The sequence below is a fragment of the Boleophthalmus pectinirostris genome, unplaced genomic scaffold (genome assembly GCF_026225935.1).
Source record: "Boleophthalmus pectinirostris isolate CB_2022bp ecotype Guang Dong unplaced genomic scaffold, ASM2622593v1 HiC_scaffold_15, whole genome shotgun sequence".
Classification (NCBI taxonomy): Eukaryota; Metazoa; Chordata; class Actinopteri; order Gobiiformes; family Gobiidae; genus Boleophthalmus; species Boleophthalmus pectinirostris.
Window position 1 is genome coordinate 19,793,866 of NW_026571070.1, and position 14,267 is coordinate 19,808,132.

The 14,267-nt window shown below is 37.1% G+C and overlaps 2 protein-coding genes across 3 annotated transcripts; both read right to left on the bottom strand.

Moving 5' to 3' along the window:
• Window positions 1–6,242: 6,242 nt before the first annotated feature.
• Window positions 6,243–10,404, bottom strand: si:dkey-118j18.2 (uncharacterized). Its single transcript, XM_055151205.1, has 5 exons — window positions 10,093–10,404; window positions 9,642–9,717; window positions 9,407–9,566; window positions 7,831–7,927; window positions 6,243–7,288 (listed from the first exon to the last, which is right to left on the bottom strand). Exons 2-5 carry the CDS (start codon window positions 9,659–9,661, stop codon window positions 7,119–7,121), a joined length of 447 nt encoding a protein of 148 aa, XP_055007180.1. The 5' UTR covers window positions 9,662–9,717; window positions 10,093–10,404; the 3' UTR covers window positions 6,243–7,118.
• Window positions 10,405–11,440: 1,036 nt separating this feature from the next.
• timm21 (translocase of inner mitochondrial membrane 21) lies at window positions 11,441–13,967 on the bottom strand. 2 transcript variants are annotated; one of them, XM_020925724.2, is made up of 7 exons: window positions 13,938–13,967; window positions 13,416–13,784; window positions 13,282–13,344; window positions 12,080–12,177; window positions 11,923–11,996; window positions 11,728–11,833; window positions 11,441–11,651 (listed from the first exon to the last, which is right to left on the bottom strand). In XM_020925724.2, the coding sequence occupies exons 2-7, from the start codon at window positions 13,735–13,737 to the stop codon at window positions 11,559–11,561; spliced, it is 756 nt and encodes a 251-aa protein (XP_020781383.2). In that variant the 5' UTR covers window positions 13,738–13,784; window positions 13,938–13,967; the 3' UTR covers window positions 11,441–11,558. The 2 variants fall into 2 exon arrangements, with proteins under 2 accessions (XP_020781383.2, XP_020781382.2); XM_020925723.2 differs by having other exon boundaries at window positions 13,416–13,958.
• Between the last annotated feature and the right edge of the window lie 300 nt (window positions 13,968–14,267).

A 14,267-nucleotide genomic window follows, 5' to 3' on the forward strand; every position in this document is an offset into this window, starting at 1 on the left:
TGGCTGCATTGCATAGTTATTTTGGAACAAATTAAAAAAATATATATATCTAAGAATATGTTTTTAATAATCCACTGACATGATAGAATCCAGAGCATTTTAGTCCCGAAAACATGTCCATAAATGTTGAAAAATGGCATCAGAACAAAGAAGGAAGAAGGTAATATTTTTGTTATTTTCAAGAATTACAAAAATTTTCACACAACTGTTTCAAAGAATAACAATTGGTTCCAAATATTAAAAAATAAATATCCAAGGAGAAGAAGCTGGAGGTCATTTAAGGGAAAAAACATAGCTGTAGAAGAAATGTGGAAGATATAATAACAAAAACAACTCCTTTCAAACCCATATCCGCAGTGCACTTCAAATCTTATCTACGATATCGACAGCTTCCAGGCTGTCTCTATCTTCCAGGCACCTATAAACTTTGAAGTTCGTCTTTACGCCGTCAAACAAGAGAGACAAAGTTGTATTGAATCAACAGAGTTCTCCAGGCTGACGGCTGTTTCACGCCTGTGCACAGAAGGGCATACGCAGATAGTCAAGAAAACTCACAACTGATTTAATACGACACAAGCGGATGAATGGCTTGCATCATATAGTTTGATCAGTCTGCAAGTTAATGTGAAGTATCAAAAGTGATTCAAGAAGTTTCAGTAAATCTCCATTTTATTCACAACAAAGCATAAATAACTTACAGAATCATTCCTGCTCACTACGCAACAGAATGAAAACAATACACATGACCCGATACACACATTACAAACATATGCTTTCATATTGTGAAAGGTCTCGCCTCTCCACAGATCTGAGAGTGTTTTTTGAATGCCAAAAATCACAAAATGAGTGGTAATTTCAATATCTGTAATCAATATCAATATTGTTGGGTTTCAGATTACATCACAACATTCTTTTGGTCAGTTTAGGCTCTATTCACGCTTACGTCACATACCAGAAAGACGTTTGGAAAGATGCGATTACAACTTCACAGGCCCAGTTTCTTCATCTAAATGTCATTGTAATGTTCCGTTATGTTCGGCTAATCAACAATGACAACTTTACCTCAGTTTTCATAATTTCTCCACTGACGCACAACTCTGAGCGCACTGGGAACATGTGATTAGAAGAAATGAGGCGCTAAATTCAAGATGATTCCAAACAGCACATACGTATGCAGTCTTCATTTTACTGCTGATCACATTTACTTCAGCGGGTTTTATCACAGTCGGTTTTAATACATCCATGTTTGGCGAGCTCATTATCGGTAAGTACACCGGAAGTTGTAATCGCATCTTTCAAAATGTCTTCCTGGTTTGTGACGTAAGCATGAATAGAGCCTGATAGGGGTAAAATAAATATTGTTAAAATACAGATTTGTGTTGTAATAAGGTGAGTTCTTGGGTCTAGTCACTAATTGAAATGATCAGGTTCAATATTTGTGAATTCAATTTTAGATATTTCATGGCAAAGTACAGTGTAATCAATAGACAAAACTGCCTCTTGCCCCCAACCTGGGAGTATGGAAGCATCACATCTATATCTTTTATGTTTTCATTTTCTACGTTTTTGCATTTTGCTGCACATGTCACTCCATCTCTGGATCACATTCATCCATTCGTTTATTATACTGTCATGAGTATGTTCAAATATATCCGTTAAGCATGAATACTGAAAAACTTAATTACAGAAGTTGAATGCAGGCGCTGCTCCTGACAGCCTCTCACCTGTCTGTCTGCACATAGTTACAGCCATATCCATCCTCCTGGACTTTGACACCTCTCTTCTCTCCTGTCAACAACATCTCCTCCACCCTCAGAATGAAAGAACGAGAGGGGCCAAGGAGAGAGGATCAACCTGCTTATCGGTACTTCAACACGTAGGAGAGATGATGAAAACTACTGCAGAGCTATACTTAGGAGAGAAAACACTTTCTGACTGGCCCTAATAACAAATAACTGAAAATCATCACATCTTAAATTCAGTGATGGAATGTAACAGTGCTGTACTTAAGTATGCATATAGGTTATATATCTATCAAGTAGGTATCTGTACTTTACTTGAGAACATTTTAGAGTGGATAGCTGTGTTTTCCTTTTATTTCACTGCATTTGAGAGCATGTATCTGTACCTTCTACTCCACTATATTTTTGAACAGGACTGAAAAATAAAGGTTTTTTTTTACTATTATTGTGAGACCTTCTGAAAAAGCTGAGGATTTATTTTTAACAGGTTCAGACTAAAATATACAAATAAAAATAGTAAAAACAGATAACGATTGATTCAAATGTTTCTGCTGAATAAAATTCAGAACAAATCTTTAATAACAGATCTACATTTGAAGATTTATTAGATCTCAAAATCTGCATGAAATACTTTTACTTTACTTTTACTTATTACTCTTTAAGTACATTTTTAAAGGGGCATAATTTTACTTAAGCTGATTTTTTTCATGTGATACTTTTACTTTAGTATTTTTTGTACTTTTATTCAAAAGTGCATTGTGTAACTTTTTTGGTGGAGGGTCCGTCAAATGCTTTTTTTCCATGGAGATGTTATTTCTTTAATGTTTCACAGTATGGTATTAAACCTTTCTATCTTCAAGGAGACCAAACCAGACCAAGTTACTGGTCAGATTTGTGGAGAGGTGACCCCACTCATAGTCAGAATGCCTGTTTTTCTAAATATTTTTGAGCTATAAACCACCTACAGTTGAATAAATGTAAGGTAAAGCTGTTTAATGTCATACTTTGGAATATTCCAAGCAGAGTAATGACATCTCCATAAACAAGCAGGTGACAGACCCCCAACCAAAAAGTTACATAGTATGTCTTTACATATCAAAGGCGAATACTCCTTCCACCTGCTAAATATCATCGTCACATCTTAAATTAGACCTTTCTACAGGAGTTATTTAAGCCTCTGTGTGATGCTAGGATGTATGGATCTAGTGCTTTTACTTACTATGCAGTTAGACCATTACTCACAGGTTATTCTGTCATCAAAATACGTATCGACTCATTTCTCTCATGGAAATATGTAAATGTTAAGATTCCACTCACACAAGGTCAAATGTCAGCAATATAAATCCCTAAGTACATGGGGAGGTTGTGGGTTCAATCCCCAGGCAGACCACGTTCTCATAGTCTTCTCCTATCTTATCTTCTACACTCCAAGCACCAAGATAAACGGAAATACCTCAAATGGAGAAATGTTTATAGCTGCCAGTTCTTGCACATTCAAAATATAAAAGCTCTTGAAATGATTGTAAAATTTTAAACTTGAAATTGAGAAATATTATGATTTTACTGATATTGATCAAGCCCATATTCAAGGTTAAATTTTCTCCTTTTGTGTGAGAAAAACTGACTGTGAGTTTTAAGACAAGTTTAAGACAACTACAAATGTTACTGCATCAGAAACATACCAGAGTTGTGTTTCGTATATCTCCAAAGCTCAAAATGCTCAGTTAAACCTTGAGATAATGGTTAACAGCCACCTTTTAGTTTTGTTGAGAAGAGATTGGAAATTCCACAGCTGAAATTATCCAAATGATTCTAGTGAAGGTGTAAGAAGTTTAAAAACACAGTGGAACACTTCATATCGCCACATGACATCACAGGGTGGAACAGAGTGTTTTGTTTGAAAGAACAGGATTCGAGTATTAAACGTGTGTATGAAACAAAACCAACACAACTCCAGACCTGTTTTTGGTTTAGGAAATAATGTTATAAAAATAAAACAGAACCTCAGAAAACAGTGTAATAAGAGTCCTTTAAGTAATGACCTTCTCAAATAACTATGTACTTTTGAAACTACTTCTATTGATACCGGAGTAGACCCATAAATTTATTTGACAACCCTATATCAAATACAAAAATCTCCTGACACTTCTGACTATACCATAACTGAACAGCTATATGATCGTATGTAACGCTCTGAGGTAGAAAATCAATCTGAGGCGTTTGGTGACATCTTATCCATCCTCACCCCGGACAGGAATGTGCTTTCTGGCTGAATTTAAAGGTGTGGTGTTTCCCCTCTGCGTACATGGCTCCCCTTTAAAACACACAGAACCTGACACTCTGAGTATTTACAGACAGTATACCTATAGTGTAGCTACGTGCGCATTGTGGAGCGCGCTGAAAGAGCAGTGTGTTACAGCCAAGCACCGCTGCTAATTTAGTCTTATATATCCTATTTCCCAGCGGCCTTGAGGACCCGGGTAATAGGGGGCGGGCTTGTATTATCCTTGAAGCCTTCTCAGTATCCATTATCCAGCTGTTTATGCGGAGATGTAATGATTAAAACGCTTTGCAAGATGGATCGCTATGGTGCTTTTCTGAAATGCAAATATTCTCCTCCAAAACATCAATTACTCAAAGCTGCGCTCTCAGAAACACCGCGGTGACAATGCGGAGCTTTTCTGACTATGCTGTACATCTGACATTTGTGAATCAATCAAAGAGCGCCGCCTTGACATGATAGTTATGGATTATTTTATTTCATTTGACATTGAGGAAAGGAAGTTTAATTCATGCAGTAGGGGCGAAGACCAGACTTTAAAGATCCTACATTACTCTTGTGAGTTTAAAGCCATGTTAGCCCTCCTCAAAGACACTTGTGTTTTATTGAATTTACAGACTTCATTATTAGTCTGTGCTTCATTGTTTGAGGGGAAGGCATTCTCTTAATCAAATCAAGATCCAAAGATCCATTTCAAATTATCAATGATCAGTTTGGCTCTTTTTAATCAAGACGTCTACAGTCTGTCAATGGTTTAAAAACCCGTGGAGGGAGAACTAAGTCTGACTTTGAAGGAATAGGTTTTGTTAAGTGGCACTGATTGTGGCACTGATGAAGTCTGTCATGAAATTCATATTAAAAGCCATTTCGATCTTTTGTTTTTAATAAGAGGTGGCATAACATTGTCTATCACGTTGACAGAAAGTGTTTACCATTTGAAGTCGTGACTTGGACTCGAGTCAGACTTGAGTCACTATTTTCAAGACTTGCGACGTCACTTGATAAAATGGACTTAGACTTGGGACTCGACTTGGGCTCAGTGATTTGGGACTTGACACTTGAGAAGCACTTTTAAATCGGAATTCTTTCTATTCTGACCATAATGATTCACTGTAAGATCTTGCAAAGACATTTAAAAAGAAAAAAATAACTAAATACATTTCTATAACTCTTGTATATGAATATACTATGATTTTTAAGTAGTTAATTTAAAAATTCATGTAAATTGCTAAAATCTAAGCTATATTTGGTGTTTTGGTTTATAAGACTTGAAATGACCTGAAGCTCAAAGCAGACGACTTGGACTTGACTTGGACTTATGGGCCAGTCACTCGAGACTTGGACTTGCCTGTATTTGACTTGGGACCTGACTCGGCCTTGATTCGAACTTGAGGTCAAAGACTTGAGACTTACTTGAGACTTGCAAAACAATGACTTGGTCCCACCTCTGGTCATAGCCAACATCAGAAGCAAAGCAACAAAAATAAGTCAATAGAATAATTACATTTAATTAAACAAAAAGACTTAAGTAACATCTTCCATAAGTTAACCCAGTTTCCCAAATTTAGATCACAAAATACAACTGCAAACATGAAGCTCTGGCTCATAATATAACTGAAATTTGGATCAAAATAAACAGAGCATAACAAGAGTATAGTGGTCTTAAATAGATCTGTCTTATTTGTTGCATTTTCATGTATGCTTTTACTGTATACAATTTAACTAAATAAGCATGTGTAGTACTTTTACAAATGACAGACCATCAAATGCAGAGGCAGTTATTTTTGGTTTTCAGAAAGTGATTTGTTTTGAAGTCCTGCTTTATTTATTTAAAATCACAGATGTCTGATCAGAGTTGCTTAATTTCAGCCATAGATGGTCTGATCTCTATTTGTATGTGTCAGAAGTAGACCAGATGAAAGATGAGAAACATTTTCAAGCTCTCATCATCTCTGTGCATTCCACAAGAGGCCTGTTCAATTGATTTTGATCAGACTCAATACTGTTTTCTATCTGAAGCAAAAAAAACCTTACTGAAAAAGTCAGCGGTGTTTTCATTAGCCTCCATCTGGATAGACAGGGAACAGCATCAATCTTACTTGACAGAGTCCCTCACAACTATCACAGAAAACAGGTGACGCTGGGCTAAAGCGAGATTTAAAAAAAACATAGATTGTACAACACTTCCCTCTAGTGGAGAAAGAAGTCATGACAGCTCGGTAGTTTAGAAAAGTATAGTTTACTTGAATTTCATTATAAACGTCTACATGTAACACAAAAACAGTAACAGAGACAAACTTTTATACATACATACATTTTTTCATACAAAATTGGTCAGGAATGTCTGTCAAAGGATTAGGAATTATGATATGAAGTTAAAGGATTTAAAAGTAGAAGCCTCTTTGATTTGAGTTGAGCATGAAACTTGCATCTTTGTAAAATGTAAAACGGTAGATTGAGTTTGAATTGTGAAATAGTAACTTGGATATGTTACTATGTGAAATACACAAAGACACATGTAAAAAGCGCATGTTCAAGCAAAACTAGAGTATCTATAACAAACACCAAACATGAAAAAATCTCAGTTTGCATGGACTAGATGAAAACAGTGCATTTGTTCTACTGCAAAGCTGATAGTAGCTGCGTTCCCTTTATAATCATCATTTTGACCCACTTTCAGCTAGTGACATGAAGGCACTTGAGTCTCTTACAAAAGTCTTCCCCATTTGATTTAAACACCTTGCCTTTCCATTATAAAACAGGTTGACAGTATAAATATTCTTGATGTCAATTGAAAATAATGTACTGCATATGAACAGACTGGATTGTAAGTGTTAACGCTTATGGACAGAATATTTTTATGACTCTGAATCACCATGGCGTTAAGGGATTTTACAGCCATAGCTTGAGGGCAGCGTCAATGGCCTCAGCTATAAGGCTTGAGCCAGACACAAAGCTGACATCACATACTGCCCTCATTGCACCTTATGAAGTAATAAAAACACACTCACACTACACTTCAGTGTGTCTCTAACTATAACCTAAAGAATAGAAAGGCAAATTGGTATTGAGATCGGTACCAGAGAGGAACAGACCTAGCCCTGGTTGTCTGGCTGTGCGGGGGTTGGGGGGGCATGTCTTGGAGGAGATGGGGTATAAGGAGGAGGGGCTTCTGTAGCGCTTATAGAGGCTGCTCCTTCTCTGCTTACTGCTGCACTGTCACTGCGGGTGCACTCACTGTACGGAGGGGGCTTTAGCTCGTCCTCTGGAAGAAGCACAGTACACCATACACATTATTTACAGCAAGGAAAAAAAAATCCTTTGGCGCAGACCTCCTCATTTTTGCTACAAGCCCAAGTGCAACCTTGTGTATCAAAGTGAGTTTGTGATTCAGCTACTGACTTAAAGGTCAAATGAAGTAGTTTTGGCTGTAGGCGGCCGTTATCTCACAAGTCATTTCAAACTTTTTATGTATATCCTTGACATTCAAAGAAAAGGGCTCTGTGTTTCAGCAGCGAAAAGCAAAGAGTTAAAAAAAGAAGCAGCTAGAATTCATGTAATGACTGTACATTAGAACGACATTGTCTACAGCAGAGGTGGGCAATTATGTTTTACCCGAGGGCAAAATTCAAACCCAGACATGTAGTGAAGGGCCACACCATAGCAGTCAATGGTGTAACAAGTTCAGCAGACTACAGATGAAAAATGTACCAATTCAGGCTTTTTTTTTTTTTAAATTCATGTTTCACGCACACATCACTACAATCATATTTATTATAAAAACATGCAGGACCAAGGGAGTGTTACCTCTAGAAACAGCATCATATGGAGGTGGCATGTCCAAGTGTGAGAAGGAGGGAGCAGCGGGTAGAGCTGAAGAGGCCTCTTCTACTGACAAATCATCCTGAAACAAAAACACAGCATTGCACTTTTGCTTCAAGTAGTGACTTAAAGGAGCATTGAAACAGAAAAATAAATAGTCAGCTCCATATTCTTACAACCACAGCTTTATTACAATACTGTAACTAGAGGTGTAAATTCTCAGAGAAACATTGCAGTCCTTAAAGAAACCTATGTGGTTTACAGTGGCACAGTGGAACTCCCAAACTGCACTCTACTACAGAGATAATACATCAGGTCTTTTTCCAGTTTGTTTGATTTCCCCAAACTCGACTCGTCCTGGCATTTCTCCAAAGCACTTTCAGGAAGGTTATAGATGACCACTGGGCCTCCCTGCTGCACATTCCATTAAAATCTTAACTGGGAACACAATACACCAGAGACAGCAGTTGTACAATGTCTAGAATAGGGCAAAACACACATGGACAAAGGAAATGCAAGAAAAGTAAATAGTGCTATTAGCTTTCATAAGAATGTAGCTAAATATTTATTTCCATTTCTCATCCGGGAGTGTTTTTAAATGGAGCAATCAGTCAGTCATTAGTGTCACAATACACACACAAATGTCAATACTAGGGAAAAGGATTTCTTCTTGATTATAGACAGTAAGACACTAGTTTTATTGTTTGTTGCATTTCTTTTATATCCACTTTTTTACAACTTCATCAGGCAAGAAAAAATAGGCAACATGGAATACAAATGTCATATATGGACTCAATATGTTGTAAGTGAAGTTAAAGCTACCGCCCTAAGATTTTAGTCAGATTTCAAAACTGACTGAAATAAAGCAATTTATTCCATTACAGGTGTAATTTATTGTAAAGGGGCTTATCTATGCACTTGCTTGTCTCCATAGAGATGCTCTTAATATTCAAAAATTCCACAGAATGGCATGAAACCAGCCTGTTCTAAAACTATGTTTTTTAAGTTTGGGTTCAACTTTCTATCTCCGTGGAACCATGCAGCAATCTTACGCAGTGCTGCTTGGTTATTTCATTTGAGAGTTGCTTTTACCAGTTCCTTATTGTTTTGTAATAAGATGAATAACAGACTTAGAAGTGGAGACAACAGGATGACACACACAGAGACACATACACACACACCTACACACAACACAGCACTGAAACAGGGCTGTCTCCTCTGCGCTGAAGTGACTCTAACCACATGACCCTTTGACTGAGCAAACAACTTCTTTGATAAAGCACACTACAGGCTTAATCTAAAAGCCCACTCTAGTTCTACATTTTTGTTCCACATTTTCAGCTCATGTGCTCTAATTGTAATGCACAGGCATCCTTATGTGAAAGATTTTCTAATCTAATTTTGCATACCGGGCATATCATATACTAATTGATCAATAATAATTTAAAAAATAAGTATTTAACACAGCTGCAAAAAAGTTAAGTGTCACTTTTGTGGTTAGAAATATTGAGAGATTGATTTTTGCCAGTAGCTTTTCCCCTAGATGCAGTTTGACACTTACACTCTGTCTTTCACACATCTGATGGAGGTATGCTCTTCCTCCCACAATGACGATTTGAGCATTGCGAGGAGTTCTCAGGAAGGCTGCCAGCTGCCTCTGTGTGGACCGGTACCAGCAAACATAGAAAAAGATTTTGATGATGATGAATACAACCACAACTCTGAAAAAGAGACAGGAGAACAAAGTCAGTATTGAGTCTAAAGAAGTAAACTTTTTTACTCAAATGGGCACTTACATGTACCAGTACAACTCCATGGTGAGTTCAGTGACCTCTCATCAGCTGAGCAATTCACTGCTCCTTAAAGAATCATCTGTAACAAAATAATAAGTCGTTACTATTGAAACGATCAAAGTCTTATTTCGGTTTGTGACTTCTGAAAAATTTAAATATATAAAGATGCAATTTAACACGGTTTGAAAACAACGTGGCAATGTCTGCCCGCTGCTTTATTCCTCTAATTATGTGTCATTCTGTTATAATGGGTTAGAATCTAACAGCACAGACGTAGCACTAGGAGGATGGCACATGGCGCAAATGAGGAATATGCTCTTATCTTCCCTTTTTAAAAAAAAATCAATTTTACCAGTTGTGTTGGTATAATAATAAGGCAGCAATATCAAAGTTGAAATCTAGTTAACGATAGAATATTTGTAGTTACAACAGACAAACTTGTGCAGCTTCTTACTTTGTTGAAAATGCTCCTCGGTTCAGCTTGTACGGTGTGCCATTTCCTTCGGGTGAAAGTGGCTTTAGAGCAGAACCACGCAGACAGACACAGGCCACAACAAAAACAGATGCTGCCTTAGCTAGTTAGTTAGCTAGGCACGGTTAAAAGGAGCCACACTGCCGTTTAAATGTACTTCAGATAGATAACATAGAAGAACAACACATTAGGTTATTACTCATCAATAAATTAGAAAAATCAACGCAAAAATACAGAAACAGTCGCACAAATTGCCCACTAGCTCATTTTAGCAGACCTGTGCCTTTCTTTGGCTTAGGGGGCGGGGCTCACACACGCTGCCTTCAGCGTGCTACGTAACGCCCTGCCTGGGAACACCCCCTTTGGGTTTACGAACCAATCATTTTTCAAAAAAAAAAAGAAAAGAAAAAAAAGTAGAAAAAATATATTATACAGGGTTCACATTACTCAGAGGGGAACCCTGAGGGTCTTCATGTTATTCAGTGAAGGCCCAAGAAAAAACACTGAAAGAATTTTTGTACTACTAATATATTTTTTCTATATTTTTTATTCAGTGAGTAGAAACACTACACTAGTAAGGCTAATATTTCTTGGGAAACAAAGGGTTAATATTATGGAATGGAAATGGACCAATCACAATTTTTCTTCCAATGGTATCTGGGTAAATCAGTGGCTCCCCCTGCAGGCACTAAACTACAGAAACACCTGCAGGGCCTTCGGTGGCTGTAGCGAAGGCCCGTGCAATTCAAATCAATCTGGGGATGAATTTGAGTTTGTCAGTTGTCTTAGCCAGTCATTTTTCATTGAGTTATGGATGGGATCATATCATGACACCTTCCGAGCCTTCACGAATACTCCTGTGATATATGATATATATGATATATAAGCGAGACTACAGCGTCAAAAAATGCGCTGGACGCCTCTATCTGGACACCTCGGGGGTGTCTGAAAGAAAGAAAAGGAAAACAAAGACCCGAAAACCAGAGTTCGGAGCCCATTAAACAAATATGTGAAGTGAATGTCCGATTCGCTTAATTAATTAATTAATTTTTTTAAACAGATGATGACATGATAGCCAGCAGTTGGTCCTAGTGAAGGCCCAGGGTCCAGGTCCAGGGTTCGCCACTGACATTACTTAACTGGAAACTTTTTTCCTCCGTGTTCTGTTTTTTTTAGTTTATCTGTAATAATTATAATATTGCTCCTAGTGCAACTCTGGCTCCATCAGGTGGTGACTATACTGTAAAAACACTGTAAAAGCAAAATTCAGTTTTTAAATTGTATAACTCCGTAACTCTAAAATATGCAGTAAAATAAAACGAAAATTGCAGTGTTTTGATGACTTTTATTCATTTAACAATGCATTTGGTTTTATTTGCATTACATATATAAATTGGCTTTATAAATTCACTCCCCTTATTCTAACAGTTGTGTTTTAGTGTAGGCTTCTACCGATTATCCTCCACAATGATGGTTCTTCGTGGATAAGTGTCTACTTCCACAAAAATGTAGCGAAACTCGTATCTTCCAGTCTCAGGATTCTGTCGAAAAGCAAGTGACAGTAAATTGCCCATAAATCGTCCATAAACAACACTTTGATCAATATCAGTAGATTACCTCTTTGGATTCTGAATGGACTGTTCCTTTAATTCCTGGTTCTGAACCTTCAATGTAAAACTTAAGCCTCAAATGCTTAAGTCCATCCTTGAGAAACTCAAAATGACTGAAGTAAAGAAAAAAAAAAAGCTGCTTAATGCAAATAATTTTGTGTATGGCGATTTTGTGATATAACAGCAGGGAAATATTTCTCACCTGACATGCTGTCTTCTACCACGACGAGTAGTTTCACCATAACATTTGATTGGTTCCCCAAATGCACCAATTACCTATATGGAATTAAATATAAAAATAATGCCAAATGATAAGTTTTTTTGATCCATTTAGATGTAACTCAAAAAACTAAACTCACCTCAGGGTTTGACTTGACTAAGTTGAAAGCTTTACCGTAAACCTTATTTGGACTGGAGGATGAGAAAAGTTCCTGGAAAAGCACATAGAGAAGTCCACCTATAAAAATAAAGTCACCCAGATATTAAAAACAAACAAACAAAAAAATTAATTATACTTCTTATAGATTCTTATGCATTGTTATGTATTGACCTCTACTTGTTTCTGCATAGTTTCAGTTGCACTCACCTTCCTGAGAAGTGTTAGGTGATGTTGCTGTGATGTCTCTTGCCAGATGATTTAAACAGATTATGGAGCTGTCTTCCTACTTGTAGCAGTATGACAACAGCGCCATCTGCAGTCCGACTTCTTCAGAACTGTATCCCAGGTGTGAGAAAGTTGGTAGGCCCCCTCATTCCGATGTACTGTCTGGTGCATTTAGTTCCAGATATTGAGGGCCTCTGATCCAAAGATGATATTTGTTGCTCTCTGTGCCTATGACCTTAGTGCTGACACATGTGATACTGCTCTGAAGAAGTCTGTAGATGGGGCTGTTGTCCTACTGCTACAAGTATGAAGACAGCTCAAAAATCTGTTTAAATCAGCTGACCAGACACTTCACAGCAAGGAAGGCAGCAGACTGCAATCCGAAATTGTCAGGGTAAGAACTAAATAGACATCTGTACAACAGAATCTAAGGTACAATCAATACAGAAGACGTAATGAACCTAATGGGATTAAAAACACTAATGAAATGTGCATATGATGAGAACAGGTTACATTGCTGTATAAGGAGAGTCTATATAATGTTGCATATTAACAACTATATAAAGAGAAGAGAGAACGTTTATTTTACCTACAGTTAGGAAATTTCTATATTAATATATACTTCGAATAAAATTAGATACAATATAATGTGGACTATAAAGAATAAAATAACACAAAACACAATAAGTGGCACTTATTATAAGACAAATCACTATAATAAGTGGCTTGGACTTTGGATTAAAATGCACATCCGATTTAAAGATGGGATGGCGCAATAAAGATTTAAAATATTTAAAATAATAACCCAGTGAAGAGATTGGACTTGTGCCCACTTAATAATATTGTAAATGAAATAATATTTTATTCAAAATGTGCCAAATACCCTACAAACACACTGACTTCAGCTCGGAAAGGTCAGATATAAAACAATGCCAGATGTGTGTTGTGTGTAGTTACCTGTAACTCCAAGTCCAATCAGTACAACAATCAAATAGGTGAAATCTCTGCCTGCGTCTTTGACTGTAACAGACACCGCGTGTTAGACGAAACAATTGCCTTTAAAAGCGTCTCAGTTCATTGAAGCCGTTTACCTTTCTGTGCAGCAGACGCCTGGGGACTCCCACCTTGAAATCTGGAGACAGATTTCCCTCTGCTCTCCTCTGGACTACTTTTATTCCTGTTGCTGCAGTCGACAGAAATCCCTCTCCATTTTATGATCCGTATTAAACAATTCACGGTGCAAAGGTCCGGGGCTGTTCTCCTTTGAAAGGATGATCTTGAAGTTGCAAAAACAGCTCTGTCCGTGTGACCGATGAAGCGAACGTGTGCAAGTTTACAAGACTTCATCATATACCGAGACACTGTTTGTGGTAAATTACAATGAAGTGCTTTAAATATCTGTGCATAAGCCATGGTAGCTTGTCCCCTGCTAGCTTTTGATGCTAGCTTTGCAGCAACAGCTGTGAAAGAAATAAGCCTCACAATGTTTTAAAAACAATCATCGCATCATATTGTAATTATTGGTAATAAAAAAGCATCAACATGTAGAATAGAAACATCTAAATAAATGAAAAAGTCAGTTGACCCCAACACAGAAGCAGTAGCATGTTTACCATTAACTCACGTGGTGTAGTTACGTCGATGACGCAAGTACGTTGCAAAGAAAGGCATTATGGGAAATGTAGTACAATTTTGGAAGCAACACTTTTAGATTTTCTCATAGTAAAACTGAGCCATGCAAATGATAAAGTAGTTCACACCTGTTTTTATGTCATATCATATGGTTTAGGTAAACAAAAAGCACACGGATCCATAAACATTCTTTTTTATTAAAAAAACAAAACAAAACAAAAAACATTCGGTCCAGCATTTCTTAATGTGATATCAAATCATTATGCAAATAACTAGAAGCACCACAATGCAAAGAGATTGGGACCAGAAAA